This window comes from Myotis davidii, unplaced genomic scaffold (assembly GCF_000327345.1).
Source record: "Myotis davidii unplaced genomic scaffold, ASM32734v1 scaffold17, whole genome shotgun sequence".
Classification (NCBI taxonomy): domain Eukaryota; kingdom Metazoa; phylum Chordata; class Mammalia; order Chiroptera; family Vespertilionidae; genus Myotis; species Myotis davidii.
Genome location: NW_006288624.1, coordinates 31,767 through 46,225, shown reverse-complemented (window position 1 = coordinate 46,225; position 14,459 = coordinate 31,767). Strand labels below are relative to the sequence as shown.

At 42.1% G+C, this 14,459-nt stretch overlaps 1 protein-coding gene across 4 annotated transcripts in view; it reads right to left on the bottom strand.

Moving 5' to 3' along the window:
• Positions 1-375: 375 nt before the first annotated feature.
• The window catches only part of NUMB (numb homolog (Drosophila)), a 41,932-nt gene continuing 27,848 nt past the window's right edge, over positions 376-14,459 (bottom strand). For 2 of the 4 annotated variants that reach the window (XM_006760707.2, XM_006760708.2), the window contains 6 exons: positions 13,478-13,618; positions 10,767-10,971; positions 7,718-8,011; positions 6,016-6,165; positions 3,335-3,481; positions 376-2,477 (listed from right to left, as the gene is read on the bottom strand). In XM_006760707.2, the coding sequence (XP_006760770.1) occupies positions 1,762-2,477; positions 3,335-3,481; positions 6,016-6,165; positions 7,718-8,011; positions 10,767-10,971; positions 13,478-13,618 (1,653 nt within the window). In that variant the 3' untranslated portion in view covers positions 376-1,761. The remainder of the gene's footprint in view (positions 2,478-3,334; positions 3,482-6,015; positions 6,166-7,717; positions 8,012-10,766; positions 10,972-13,477; positions 13,619-14,459) is intronic. The other 2 variants (XM_006760709.2, XM_006760710.2) reach the window with 1 other exon arrangement.

Below are 14,459 nucleotides of genomic sequence, written 5' to 3'. Positions count from 1 at the left end.
GCTGTTGTCCAGACCACACTTTAGGCAGCAAGAATATGATGTTAGAGATGCATTTAGGATCAACCAAAGCCTAAAGAATGAATACAAATATGAACTATAAGAATATACCAGAGCACTGGCCGGTGAGAATTGGAGTGTTGCCCGCACACCAGAGGGTTGCGCGTGTGGGAAGCAACTGATCAATTGATGTTTTTCTCTCTCCTTTCCTCTCTCTGAAAAATAATAAAAGAATATATTAGAAAATAAAAGATTTTCTAGCCACCAAACTAGAGAGCTGCAGCAATAGCAGAATGGAGAGAGGGAACAAGACCTGAAAGAACTAAGTCAACTGCTAATAAAGAAAAGGGGAAAGAACAGCCCTTTATGGGCAAAAGCTTCTACCACGAACATTTATTTTTGTTAAAGCAGATTATAAATTCTCATCAGTACAAATATATATAACTTACATTTGATTGTAAGGCCAACGTTCAAAAGTAAAAATGAGATGGGATCTCACATTGTTACCAGAGGTCAAGTGGCTGCAACTGGCAACGGGATGTTCTGTCCACAAGGGAGGGGGACGAGGACACACACGGAGACACACACACCTGATAAAACCAGAAACTCCATCCCCACAAAACTCATGGGAACACACTTAAAGGACAAAACAAAACCCACCAAGACCCACATGACAAACCAACAGAATAACCTGCGTTCCAGTCTATGCATATGATGTCATTGTCACCTTAGTGTTAAAACAAGTAAAGGATTAACATAAGGAAACTGCAGCAATATATAAAAGAAAATACATATTCTCTATAGAGCATATTTAGACTGATTCCATTAAAATAATATTAGAATTTCACCATAGGTTTAAAACCAGGACAATACTACTCTTTCATTTTCTTTATTTAAACTACAACCTAGTGACTGTATTGGTCATAAGCATGATTGTTGTTGCAATGTGCTACTCTACTTACAATGACTGATACCAAATAAGCGAGGGATCCGGTCTGCACCTCCAGCTTTTCCCCTTTTACTTCAGTAGAAATCAACGATAAATCAATCTTATGTACAATTTCTTACAGCTAACCCTTTTACCTTTGGCAAGATTACTTACAACTTATACAACTTTTTAATATTGAGAACTATTTAAAATATTCTAAATGCATAAAAATAAAGATTTGGCTTTTTTGATATATATTTATAATATTTATTCTTACTCAAAATGGAAGCTCAACTTTACCCCTAAAATATAGCTCTGCTGGGGCAGCTGCTGATGCGCCCTCCTGGGATTCTGGCAGCACCGCCTGCCTCTTGTCCTCGGCCCAAGCATAGGCCATCCTATTCTCAATCTCTAAGATGGGCCAGTATTGAGAGGAGGCAGGTGCATGGCCTGAAAAAAAAAAAAAAGGGAGATCGTTTTGCTTCCCGTTGGGTTCTATATTCCATTAAATGTGCTTTGAATACAGATTCCTGTTCCGATACATCTGCCTCTCTGTTGTCAGAGATTTGTAAGGGGCTGAGGCAGGAGGGGGACAAAGGGCAACATTTTCTTGACTTCTTTAGCCTCACAGGACAGCTCTTTTCTAGGAATGGTTTTCTCACTTTTTTCAAAAATCACCCCACACAGCACTCCGCACCTGGACATGCTCCTTGGGACCTTTGGGATTAGTGAAAAGTGTGCTATTGGGAACACAAAGTCTCCTTTGCTCCTTTGACCTTCACCCTCCCCCTGCCCTTGCCTAAATACAGACAAAATACATAAGCCATGGGGACTGCTCAAAGTTCAATTTCAAACGTCTTCTGTAGGTCACTGGAGAAGGGGTTGGTGGGGGAGGGGTTAGTACGCTGCTTGGACTTGCTCTCTAATGCAGCCCACTGGGCTTCGAAAGGATCCACTGGGCAAGTGCCTATAGGAGCCTCTGTGTGCTTGTCTCCTGAGGCCAACCTACCATCGTCTACACCATTGAAAGCTGCAGAACCATTGAAGTGCTCAGCAGGAGGCTTAAAGAAGGGACTGGCACAAGCACTGCTTGTCTCATACTGAGGGAATGTCTGCTGCTTGACCAGGCTGGGAGACTGATGGGGATGGGCAGCCTGAGGGTGGCCTGCGGTACCAAACACATTGGCTACCATCTGGGAGGGAGTGATGCCCACCACAGGCACATTAGGGGCTGGATAGGGCATCCCATTGGCCACAGGATAGGCCTGGGCAGGGATAAAGGCTGGCTGTAGCGGCGGGACCGCACCCACTGGCACGGGCTGAGAGGTGAGGAATGTATTCCCTTGGAAAGGTGGCGCTGGCTGGGAGATGGCAGTGGGTGGAGGCGGCTGGAGGGCTGGCTGCAGTGGGACAGCTGAGACTGGGGGCTGCTGAGCCCGGACGCTCTTGGACACCTCTTCTAACCAGCGGTCAGCCTCAGAGGGAGTACGTCTGTGACCAGCCTGGAAGAGACCTGGAGAGGCAGCACCAGAAGATTGACCCCACTCGGTCCCTGGAACCAACATGAGAGAGAGAAAAGAGTCAGTCTTTCGGAGCGTTTTTCTTCACCTGATGATCTTGGTTATTTGAATGACCCTAACGTGGAGCAAATCCCTCTAGTGGAATAATCTGTTACTAGCAGAGGAGTTTTGTGGCAGCATGTGTTAGATCATGCTGCTGTCTCAGCCACGTTGAGGAGCTGTCTAGATATGGTTCAACTGCACTGAACCAGGCAGCTGGCTGGCACAGGAAACCCTTCCCAGATGCTGTGGCTCATCTATGGTACAGAAACCACCTTGCACATGCGCAAAGGGCCCAAGGTGACTCACCTTCTACTCTAATAGAACGAAGAGAAAATACTTGGTTCTGTACCTCATGAGCCCTGCCTGGCTTCCTGACACATGTTGCCTTCCTGACGAACTGCCTTTATTACTGTTTAAAATTCTCTTGGTTTTATGGTTAAATGTTCATTATAGGAAAACTAGAAAGTACAGAAAAGCAAAAATGAAATGTTTTTTATAGCTCTTGTTTTGGGGCCTGCCATTATGGGAGACAGGGTCCCCTCACCCTATAGGCTTATCCACCTATTTCCAAATCCAGTGACAGACCCCCTCAGGGTAGGCCCAGGAATCTGTCCTTTATGAAAGTCCTATGGGTGGTTCTGTTCCATAGTCTTAAGAACTGTCAATTTAACCTCTTCAGTTTTTTCTCCTTCTCCATCCTTTCTTAATAGTAGTTTATTTCCAGGAGAGAACATACTTTTCCTAAAAGCACTTCTCCCTGGTTCCTACTCAGGTAAATGGCTGATTTTTCAAACCAGGGTCACTTAGCTGATCCCAGAATCCTCACCACCATCTGTGGCCACCTTACCCGAATGTGTGGCTGCAATTCCCTTGTTAACAGCATCAAGGGCTTGTGCCCAAGGGTTGGTTTCACGCACAGGCATTGCTACGGATGCTAGAGCAGTATGGGCTGGCTTAGCAGCAAGCACATGGAAGGCTGAGTCAGTGCCATTAGCTACAATGGGAGCAGACAACATCAATGGAGTTAATTCATGCAGGGTGCACAGGTGACCTGTTGGAGCTGGGTCAGTCAGGCCAATGTGCAATACTGATGGAACAGGCAGAAGAGTTGGTGTTGGGATAACCATACCATCTTGCAGTGGATACACAAACCTTTTGGCAAAGAGGGAATTAGAGGTTGTAATGAAAATGGCTATCTGGAGTCTGTTCTAGGACACTATGTGTATGGGAAGAGAGGAAATGAAAGCCTGGAAAAACAATTTCAAATTAAATTGAACAGAGCGGCTTTGTCTTACAAGCAGCAAAAATTAATGCATAGCCTTTGGCATAATGATGTATATAAAGCATTTCCCTCTCCTATCACTTTCCCAAAGACCAAGTTATAGCAATAGTAACAACAATGGGATAAATATAACGATTCCATACTATGTTCTAGGTCAGTGGTTCTCAAACTTCCTAATGCTGTGACCCTTTAATACAGTTCCTCATGTTGTGGTGACTCCCAACCATAACATTATTTTCGTTGCTACTGCATAACTGTAATTTTGCTACTGTTATGAATAGTAATGTAAATATCTGATATGCAGGATGTATTTTCATTGTGACAAATTGAACATAATTAAAGCATAGTGATTAATCACAAAAACAATATGTCATTATATATGTGTTTTCCGATGGTCTTAGGTGACCCCTGTGAAAGGGCTGTTCGACCCCCAAAGGGGTCACGACCTACAGGTTGAGAACCGCTGTTCTAGGTGCTATGTTAATACTTTCGTGTGCATTATCTCATTTAATTCTCTCAAAAACCTAGTAAGGCTGGTATTATCCCCATATTACAGATGAGAAATCAAACTTGGTATATGTTTTCATTTGCTTAATAAATCTATAATTAACTACATAATTAATTTTATCTTCCTTTTTGGAAGATTTTTTCCTCCTTGGAAATGTTGATAATATCTCGAAGCCCCTACTATTCTTTTCTTGTCTCCCCTTATCAAAAGCTCCTGAGACCTTGTTCCTGTACTCTGGGCATCTATTCCATCAGTTGCTACTCCTCAGTCCATCTATCATTCATATTTATTATGGAGCATAAAAGCAGGTACCTTCCCCTGCCTACACTATCACTATTCCCTCTTTAGGATGAGGCGACCATGCTGTGGCTTTGGTACTATTTACCAGGGCTTGTCTAAAAAAGTAGCTTACCCTTCGACTGGGAGCCCCTGAAAGGCAGGGAAAAGACTATGTTCTATTCAGTTTTATACTCATTGCCTTGTGAAGAGGCATATAGTCAGTAGAATGTAGCAGGTACTATATTCAGAAAGACCTGGGTTTAAATCCTGGCTGTGCAAGTTGGGCAATTTACTTAAGCTCTCTGAGCCTCATTTTCCTTATCTGTAATGCTTACCTCAAAGGGCTGTTGTGGAGATTCCGAGAGAGAACACGCCTGAGTCCTTACCATGATGTGGCAGGAGACACCAAGGGCTCAATAAATTGTGCCTATCATTACTGATATTATAAATATTTGTCAGATGGAAAGCTATTTGGCACACATGACTTTAAAGGCATAAAGGCTTATTTTTTAAAGAGAGACTCCTTGTAGGAAGAACATGTTGCAGTTACTCTGACAGGCGCAGAGCACTGTTCTCACAGCAAAGCTTTTTCTGAGCTCTCTCTCAAATGAAATAAAGAAATGGCAATTATAAGGAGGTCAAATTCTAAGTCTGTAATTTAAGTAATACAGACTCTTTGCTGACCTCTGAGTCAGTAACTGCTAACTCAGTAACTCTTAACAACTTTTAGTGACTCTTCAATGCCACAAAGTCAAATTCTAGGACACTTGTTACAGAAGGTTCAGTGAACTGAACAGCCAAAAGAAGTACCTTTTTCTGTAGGAGCCTCGTGAGACTGGGCAGAGACTAGATGAGTCCAGGGCTTCTCAACCTTGGCACTATTGATATTTTGGACCAGATAATTCTTCGCTGTAAGGGTGGCTAGCCTGTGCACTGAAGGATGTTCAGTAGTAGCTCTGGCCTCTACACAGGTGCCATTAGCAATCACCCTTTACCAAGTTGCAAAACCCCAAATAAAAAATGTCTCCAGACAATGAATGCCAGATTTTCCTTGAGGGGTAAAATCACCCTGGGTAGAAAACCACTGTGCTAAAGAAAGAATAACCTAGAACCAACTCTGATGACTGCTGCGTCTGGAGAACTGGCTGGATACGCTGACTTTTAACAGTGAAGGGGCAAATGAAGCAGTCGGTTGGGAATATAGCACCTAACAGAATAGGATGAATGATAGGTAGGTACATGCAAAATGACGAATGCAGACATCTTAGGAAACAGGAAGGGGAACAAAGAGCAAGGACACTGTTGAACAGGGAAATGAATCCATCTGAGACATCAAACAGGGAAATGAGGGGTCTGACCAGCTTTCGGAAAACTCAGGATGCCAACTTACAGTTGGTGAGCAGCATCACAAAATGCCAGTATCAGAGAGAAAAGCTGAGCAGGCTAACAGGGCACTAACCTTGAAAGGTAGGAGACTGTGGTGCCACCCCTGTCACTGGTTTGGTCATTGGGGCGGATGAGAAGGGATCCTCGGAGGGTGTGCTGAAGGCATTGGTGATCTGTGAGCACAGGGAGCTGATACTCTCTGCTTCCCCTTCTACCTCTGGCACTGCAAGACAAATAGAAAATGGCTCCAGACAGAAACACTCAATAATCCAAATATAACAGTATGGTACAAGGTGGCATTTTATACTGTATCCCTTATTTGTGAAAGGAAAAGTCTCAACTGACAGGTGGGGCTATAAAAGCAGCTTAAAATGCAGCTATTGAAATACTGTCCACTATTTCATTGGCTTTTCAGGTCAGGAGGTATGAAATGTCAACAGTTCATGTGCTGAGGTATATCTTCCTCCCTTGCAAATCCCCAGATTCCTTTTTGTGCCAAGTTGTTAGCTAGAAGTTTCTGGAAGACATGAGCGACCTGTTTGTCTTCCAACCAGTTCACAGGTGTGATTTAAGCTCTGAAGCTATTTAGTAACTATCAGAAAATGGGTTAAAGTCAAGGGCACCAGTGGATGCTCAGTCCTTTTCTCTCTGATAATCCATGATAATGTCACCACTCTCATTTTCCTCCAAAGTACAAAGTATAGTAACTGTGAAAACATGGAAAAGTGAACTGAGGTCCAGGACTCTTGAGGCTTTGTTCTTAATGCTGACTCCGGGATACTTGGGTGTCACTGAGGAAGATAAATGTGTGCTGTTCCTTTATTTGCTCAACTGTGAAAAGAGAATGCTAGTTTTTGTTTCCTATCTGCTCCAGAATGAAACTAAAAACAGGTACTTGAAAGCATCTGGAGTTTCCGTTTTTATAGGAGCTGAGAGCTGGACCAACCCTCAGTAATCGTCTAGTGAACTATTCTTTAGGCCCAGTTTCATGTGTCAAGAGGGCTTAACTCTCTGTACTTTTATACCACCCCCAGTGAGAGGGCCTATGGAGAGAAAGCTTCCTCACGCTCTGAGGAAGCACTGGCTGGGTGTGTCTCAGAGTGAAGTGAAATAGAGTCCAATAAAAGCACTGACCAGATCTGACACTTTAGCTCCGGGTCTTATGATGAGGATAGAACTACCGGGGCTGGCTCAGCTGTACAGAGGCCACACAAAGGACTGTGTGGCAGTTCTGAAAGGTAATGAATATGTGTGAGCAAGCCCACTGTCTCTGATGAACAACAGATCTTAGATTCATACAGGAAGCCTGTTTAGAGTTTCCTCCCTATGGAGCCAACCAGCCACAAGAACAATGAGCGCTTATCCATTTCTTCTGGTACATCTGACAGTGATGCTGTTTATCTTTATAATTAATTCCCTGCTGGGTCCCAAATGGCAGGATAAGAATGGAAACTCGAGACCCTTGATGTTTGGAAGCAGGTTGGCTGAGAGGTAGTTAAGTACACTTCCATCAGGACAAACCACAAATCTTATAGCTCAGGCTAGGAATTCCCATTATGGCTCTACTACTTGTCTGTTGAAGAGAAATGAATGCTTCACATCTCCCTCCAGGAACCTCAGTTTTTCTCCCAATGGGAAATGATACAAGATACATATAACCATAAACCAGCCTGGGGGGCAAGGGAGGGCTAGTTGGTGGGATTAGTGTTTTGACTGGAAGTGACAATAATGTTTCAGTGCTAGAGCACCAGTGAGTCAGGTGGATGCTGCATTACCTGCATTTTTTATGGGGAAATCAGTCTTCCTCTGCATAGTGGAAGGCAAGTCGTTGATACGCAGGGAAAGCTGGCGTTTAAAGGGTGACATCTTCTGGCTAAGAGCAGGAAATCCTCGGAAAGAGCCTTGGCGAGCAAGTTGCTCAATTGGAGCATGGCGGCGCGGGATGGCGTGCGGATTGTTCATCTCCAGAGAGGCAGTGGCGTCCGAAGTGGGAGAAGTGGGAGAAGACGGCGATGGGGCAGTGTTGCCAGGGGCCACTGATGAACCAACAACGGTCTTGTCTGTTTCAACTAAAGGTCAAGCAAGAGAAAGAGGACCTTAGCAATGTCTTCAAATAATTGGAGCTTACACCACTGAGGAACTCAAAAACCCTTGTAGGTCCTTTACCCATCTCATTCCCAATGTCTCGTAAAAGACAGGTTAAAAGCAAGGCTCAGATCTATTTTTCAAACAAATAAAAGATTTAACCTACTACATGTCCCATGATATAGCTACTGAGACACACAGATCTGATTTTCATGCAGTGATTCATAATATAAGCCTTTGAACAAGCTTAAAAAAATAGTACAGATGAGCTTCTAATGTGAAGTCCTTTAAAGAATGATGATTTATGGTTTTCTTTAAAATACACACACACACACACACACACACACATACACATTTATTGATTTCAGAAAGGGAGAGATAGAAACATCAGTGATGACAGAGAATCATTGATTGGCTGCCTCCTGCACACCCTACATTGGGGATTCAGCCTGCAATCCAGGAATCGAACTATGACCTCCTAGTTCATAGGTCGACACTCAACCACTGAGCCACACTGGCCAGGCTGGTTTATGGTTTCCAATGTTTGTTTGCTTACTTGTTTGGGGGAGAGGACTTTGGGATGGCAGTTAGAAAAGTCTAAATAAGTATAAGTTTGATTAGATGTTACAGAATGGCATAAAGCAGTCTTTCAATTGTGGACAATATGCATCATGGCTCATTTGAATAAAAGCATACAGAAGTAAAATTTTAAATTGGAACTAAATATAAGACTGTTTCCATGTACGTACCAGCTGAGACCCAATCTGCATGTGGAAAATCTCTAGCATTTCCTCCCCTCACAACCCCTCTATAGCTGTTGGGATGCTACCACTTTGGCAGTTGACGTGTGGAGCATGAAGTATTATGTGGTGGTGTTAACACGCTTCCAGTCAGGTCACCGAGCACACTAAACAACAGCTGCCCATATTAAATTTCCTAATAAAAATAACACGGTATTTCTTATTCTTTAGGATATTGGCATAAATACTTATGAGAAATGAACTATAGTGGGGCCTTGACTTACGAGTTTAATTCGTTCCGTGATGGAGCTCGTAACTCAAATTACTCGTATGTCAAATCAAAAGTGAACGTGTAAGACACATGATGCTGGGCTGATGTTGTGGCGTTCACTGTGATGTTCGCTGTGCCAACTAGCGGTGGGATATCTGAAGCTGGCTCGTAACCCGAATTTTATCTCGCAACTCAAAGCAAAAAATCGGCCGAGAGACGGCTCGTATCTCGAAAAACTCGTTAGTCGGGACACTCGTAAGTCAAGGCCCCCCACTGTAATCACAATGAGTAATTTAGCTTCAAATAAAAACATGTATCTTTTTCTGGTCTTAAAATTAGAGCTGTTTGGGTCAGTATTAGATTAATGAAGTTACCCAAAATGGCTGGTTTAGAACTGAAAGAATATGGTAAAAAATAGCAAAATTATGTTAATTTTTATTTAAACTGAATTGTTTAATTCCAAAATATGCCATATTTGTTTCAACCTCAGTTATAAACAAGAATGCAAAGCATTTCACCAAGCCCTTTCACTATACACCCAACCCAACTTTAGGCAACAGACTCTTGAGTAGCTTGAATGCCTATACAGGCATGTGTACATTCCCACTACGCTGCCATGTGTACCTGAAAAAACATTCTGCAAAAATCACACACTGAAATAAACAGGGCTATAGGAGAAAGAGCTAGGGGCTAGCTTCTCAAAATTTGGAACTTTTTTCACAAAAGCACTAACAAGCAGTAATAATATAGTGAGAACAGTAGCACCCAGCAGCATGTCAGTAGGGCCTTTGCAGCCTGGACCTGGGATTTGTACTTCTTCCTTTAAGATGCAGGTTGTTCTTTGTTGTTGTCGTTAATTCTCACCTAAGGATTTTCTTTTTTTTAATAGACTGAGAGCGAGAGAAACACGGATGTGAGAGACACACACTGAGTGGTTGCCTCCTGCATAGGACCCCAACCAGGGCCGGGATGAAGACCGCAACAAGGTACGTGCCCTTGACCAGACTCGAACCTGGGACTCATCAGTCTGAGGGACGACTCTCTATCCACTGAGCCAAACCGGCTAGGGCAAGATGTAGGTTCCTGACAGCATCTGCTTCTCACACAGATCAGATGCATCTGAATTAAAAATCTGCTCCAGAAACAGATTTTCTCCATTTTGTTTTTAAACACAGGGAGGGCAATGTCTTTGCAGCTTATTCAACTGTACTCTTAGCTTCCCCAGGTAGCTGAACATAATAAAAAGGGTAAACAGTTTCAAAGCCACTAAACAAACTACTCTAAAGGAAAGGACTTTGTTTAGATTTTCAGCTTTTGATTGTTGTTATTAATCCTCAACGCAGGATATTTTTCCCATTGATTTTTTACAGAGTGTGGAAGGGACAGAGGGAGGGGAGAAAAAGGGAAGGAGGAAAAGAGAAACAGAAACATTGACGTGAGAGAGACACATCGACTGCTTGCCTCCTGCAAGTGCCCACACCCGGGCCAGAGATCGAATCTGCAACTCAGGTAGATGCCCTTGACCAAAAATTTAACCCATAACCCTTGGTGTGTGGGCTGACACTCCAACCACTGAGCAACATTGGCCAGGGCCAGCTTTGTTCTTAAGTTCTTCACATATTGCTAAGAGTTCTCTTTGTGAGAAAGCTTAGCCCTGATAGCTTCAAAAAATTAACCCTCTGGGGAAAACTGTTTAATAAACACACACTGTAGTAGAACAGACTGTACCTTTTTTGGCATCTTGGATTTGCTTCATAATCTCCTCTCTTTCTGCTAGCTCAGTGGCTGTTGTGACACGGAATGATCCTTCTCTTGTAAAAGTGGTCCGGCTGGCATCAAAAGTAGCAGTCACTCCACATTCCTTTTCCCTCTTCTGCTTACGTTCTAAACAGGCCGCAAAAGCACAGCCTACAGCGTGGCTCAATCTTTCACCCTGTACATAACAGAAAGTTCACAGAACGTTTTTAGAGTTACTGTACCAACAATTACAAATGAGTTTGGACCACAAATAAATCTGTTTACACAAGGCAAAATGTTGGGAGCTTAACCTAGATTTTAATATACTAATATGCCAAATTAATTTAAATGAATAAATTACCTTAGGTAATACCTATGATACTTTACTGTAACAGGCATTGGGTAAAGTGACATCGGCAACCTGTGCTTTTGTGAGCAGCCACTGAGACCTTCTGATTATTAGTGAGGCTCCCTCTGTCACTCACAGTAGCTGTGCCATCAGGTTAGGAGATACTGCTGAAGGTTTCAAGCTCTAAGTCTTGAAATGCAAAACCCTATTTGCTATTTAGGGGAACAATGGAAATATTTACCAAGCATTTCTAAGAACCACTGGAAAGGCAGGGCAAGGTTCAGGAGCTTAAATATACTGTCAACATGTCTAGGAATAAAAGGTGCAAACTTAAAACTTTGAATAAATAATACAACTCCAGCGATGAAAAGAGAATCAGGCAAAGGAAAGCTTAGCTTTCTCAGTTCCCCCGCTTTTCTGAATACTATTCCCAAGCACCCCTTTCCATTCTAGACCCAAAGGGCTTTCAGGCTTTCTCCTATACCTTCCCTATATTCTTCTAGCTCTCTCTTAGCCCCAACTCTACCCCCAACCACACACATGCAAAAGTTAAAGCAGTTTGGCTCAGTGGATAGAGCGTCAGCCTGCGGACTGAAGGGTTCTGGGTTTGATTCTGGTCAAGGGCACATACCTCAGTTGCAGGCTCAATCCCAGGCCCTGGTCAGAGCACGTACAATTGATGTGTCTCTCTCACGTCGATGTTTCTCTGTCTCTTCCTCTCCCCTCCCACTCTCTCCAATAAAAATCAAAAAACTGCTTTTTGTTTGTAAGATTTCACATGACAATAAACTGTTAAGATTTCAGTGACTATAAAATGTAAAATTTCACATGACTGCTTAAAGACTGACAGACTTATTTTTTATGAAACCACGTGAGTTTCTAACTTTTTAATAGGATGATATAAGGGTAGGCATGAAAGCATAGAATAGGATAGAGTACCGAAGGAGTCTTAAAATCCGTTTGCATTTGCACACAGCTCTATTATAAGGACAGAGGTATAGGCCAAGGAAGCTTATTCTTTCTCTTTAGGTTTCAGGCAGAAGTTCTTGAAGACAGATCCCTCCTCAAGCCCCACCCCAGACCCAGTTGGAGAAATAGCTTTAATAATAATAGTCACTACTTAAAAATTTTTTTTATTGATTTCAGAGAGGAAGAGAGAGGGAGAGAGAGATATAAACATCAATGATGAGAATCACTGATCAGCTGCCTCCTGCACGCCCCCCGGATTGAGCCCGGAACCCGGGCATGTGCCCTTGACCAGAATCAAACCTGGGACCCTCCAGTCCACAGGCTGACACTCTATCCACTGAGCCAAACTGGCTAGGAATAACAATCACTATATTGAGAGCAGTTACCATGGGCCAGATCCTATGCTAAGAGTGCTTAAATTCATTAATCTAAGTTAGTTTTTGCAACTGTTATCTCCATCTTATAGCAGTGGATACTAAGACTTAGAGAATGTTAAGTAACTTGCTACAAATCCCACAGCTAGTGAGAACCAGAATCAGGTCTGGAACCCATATCAGATTCAGAGCCTGAGCTCTTAATATTTGTTTATACCACTGTCTCCAAGAACTTAAGAAAAAAAAAATCTTTTGGTCAATTTTAGAGTATGGTCACCACTCTAAGGTTAAACCTTGCCAAGGATGTATTAAGTTGTAACCTTTGTGAATGGCTATTCTGCCTCATTCTGTCTGACTTTTAAAAACTCAGAAATTATACATTCAATGCTGTACTATAACTATAGTCAAAATCACCATCAACATGTAAGAGACATCTTTCATGTTAGAATTTTAGGTAATTTACATGAAGGATGATACATTAGGTTATTCTCTATTTTTAAACAAAATAAAAAATTTCTACCATGTAACAATTTCTAGCACACTCATTATACCATAATTTAGTATTTCTGTTTTTTTAATTAATTGGAAATACACTCCAACTCAGTTCTTTTATTTGTAGTGGAGTTTCTTTGCAAATAAATTTATAAGCACCTTTCAAATGCTAATATCATCTACCCAGATGTCTTAGCAAATAAATACATGTAAGATCTTGAAAATGGTTCTAATAATGAAAAGTTTCAAATAAAGTGTAGCAGCCACCCTCTCCAGAATACTTCTACTTTCCTTTAATGACCATGGATCTCACCTAGTCAGTCATCTTGCTCCGTGAGTTGCAAGGTCACACCAAGAGTGTGGATTACTCGAATAAAAGGAACGAAAGCAGACTAGTGTAGGCACTTACAAGCACTGTAACAGCACGTACTTGTCAAATGCAAAGTGCTTGACTGAGCCAACCCGGAAGGAGCTTTGCTGACTGAGGCTAGTCATGATGAAATTCAGGCTGAACTCACCGTGTCCTTGACAGCCATGAAGCAATGACAGATCCAGCGCCGAGTGGTGCCATCACGACATATGTAAGAGAAGGCCCTATCAAAGTTTCTATCTGGTGCACAGAAAGAAACTTTTTCTATTGTCTGGTCAACTATGAGGTCCTTGAAAAAGGGAAACACAAAGGAACAGAGAATTATGAGGTTATTCAACCTTCTCAGAAAAAGCACAGAATGTTTGTTTTATAATACGGAATCCTCACACCTAATGCACTGAACCTATGGAATAGCTGGATCTGAGGTCAGCAGTCTGAATACTAAGAATTTGACCTTAGAGAGATCCCATGAAGTCCTTTGTCCAGAAGCCTCTCTCACCTCATCTTCATGTTCTAAAACATGCTTGCTGATTATAATTTTATTATGGTAGGCCCATGTTCAATGTGCAATATATGTAAATCAATATATTTAATCCAATTTCCATACAACTTATTTAATAACATCAGTCCCAAAATTTCTATGTATTTATTAACTTACTGATGATTAAACTTTGAGGACTTTCTGCTTATATACTTGCTGAATGACCCAGTGTATGCATAGTATAAACATTACATAAAATGTTCTTAAAAATCTGGAGATTCTGAGGCTCTTCTGTGTGATATTTTCATGGCCTAGAATCCCTAGGTGCTGAGATGAGGCTGTAAAACATAAAATTAAATCAAATGGCTTTTATAAAGGATTGCTGAGAGTTCCTGTTGCTCCATAAACTTGCCAGTCAATTTTTTAAAAATTTGCAACTCTGGCCCTGGCCAGGTAGCTTAGTTGGTTAGAGCATCATCCCAATACATCAAGGTTGTGAATTCGAATCCCAGGTCAGGGCACATACAAGAAGCAATCAATGAATGCATAAATAAGTGGAACAACAAATCTCTCTCTCTCTCTCTCTCTCTCTCTCTCTCTCTCTCTCTCTCATCCCCTCTCTCTAAAAGCACTCAATAAATAAAAAAAA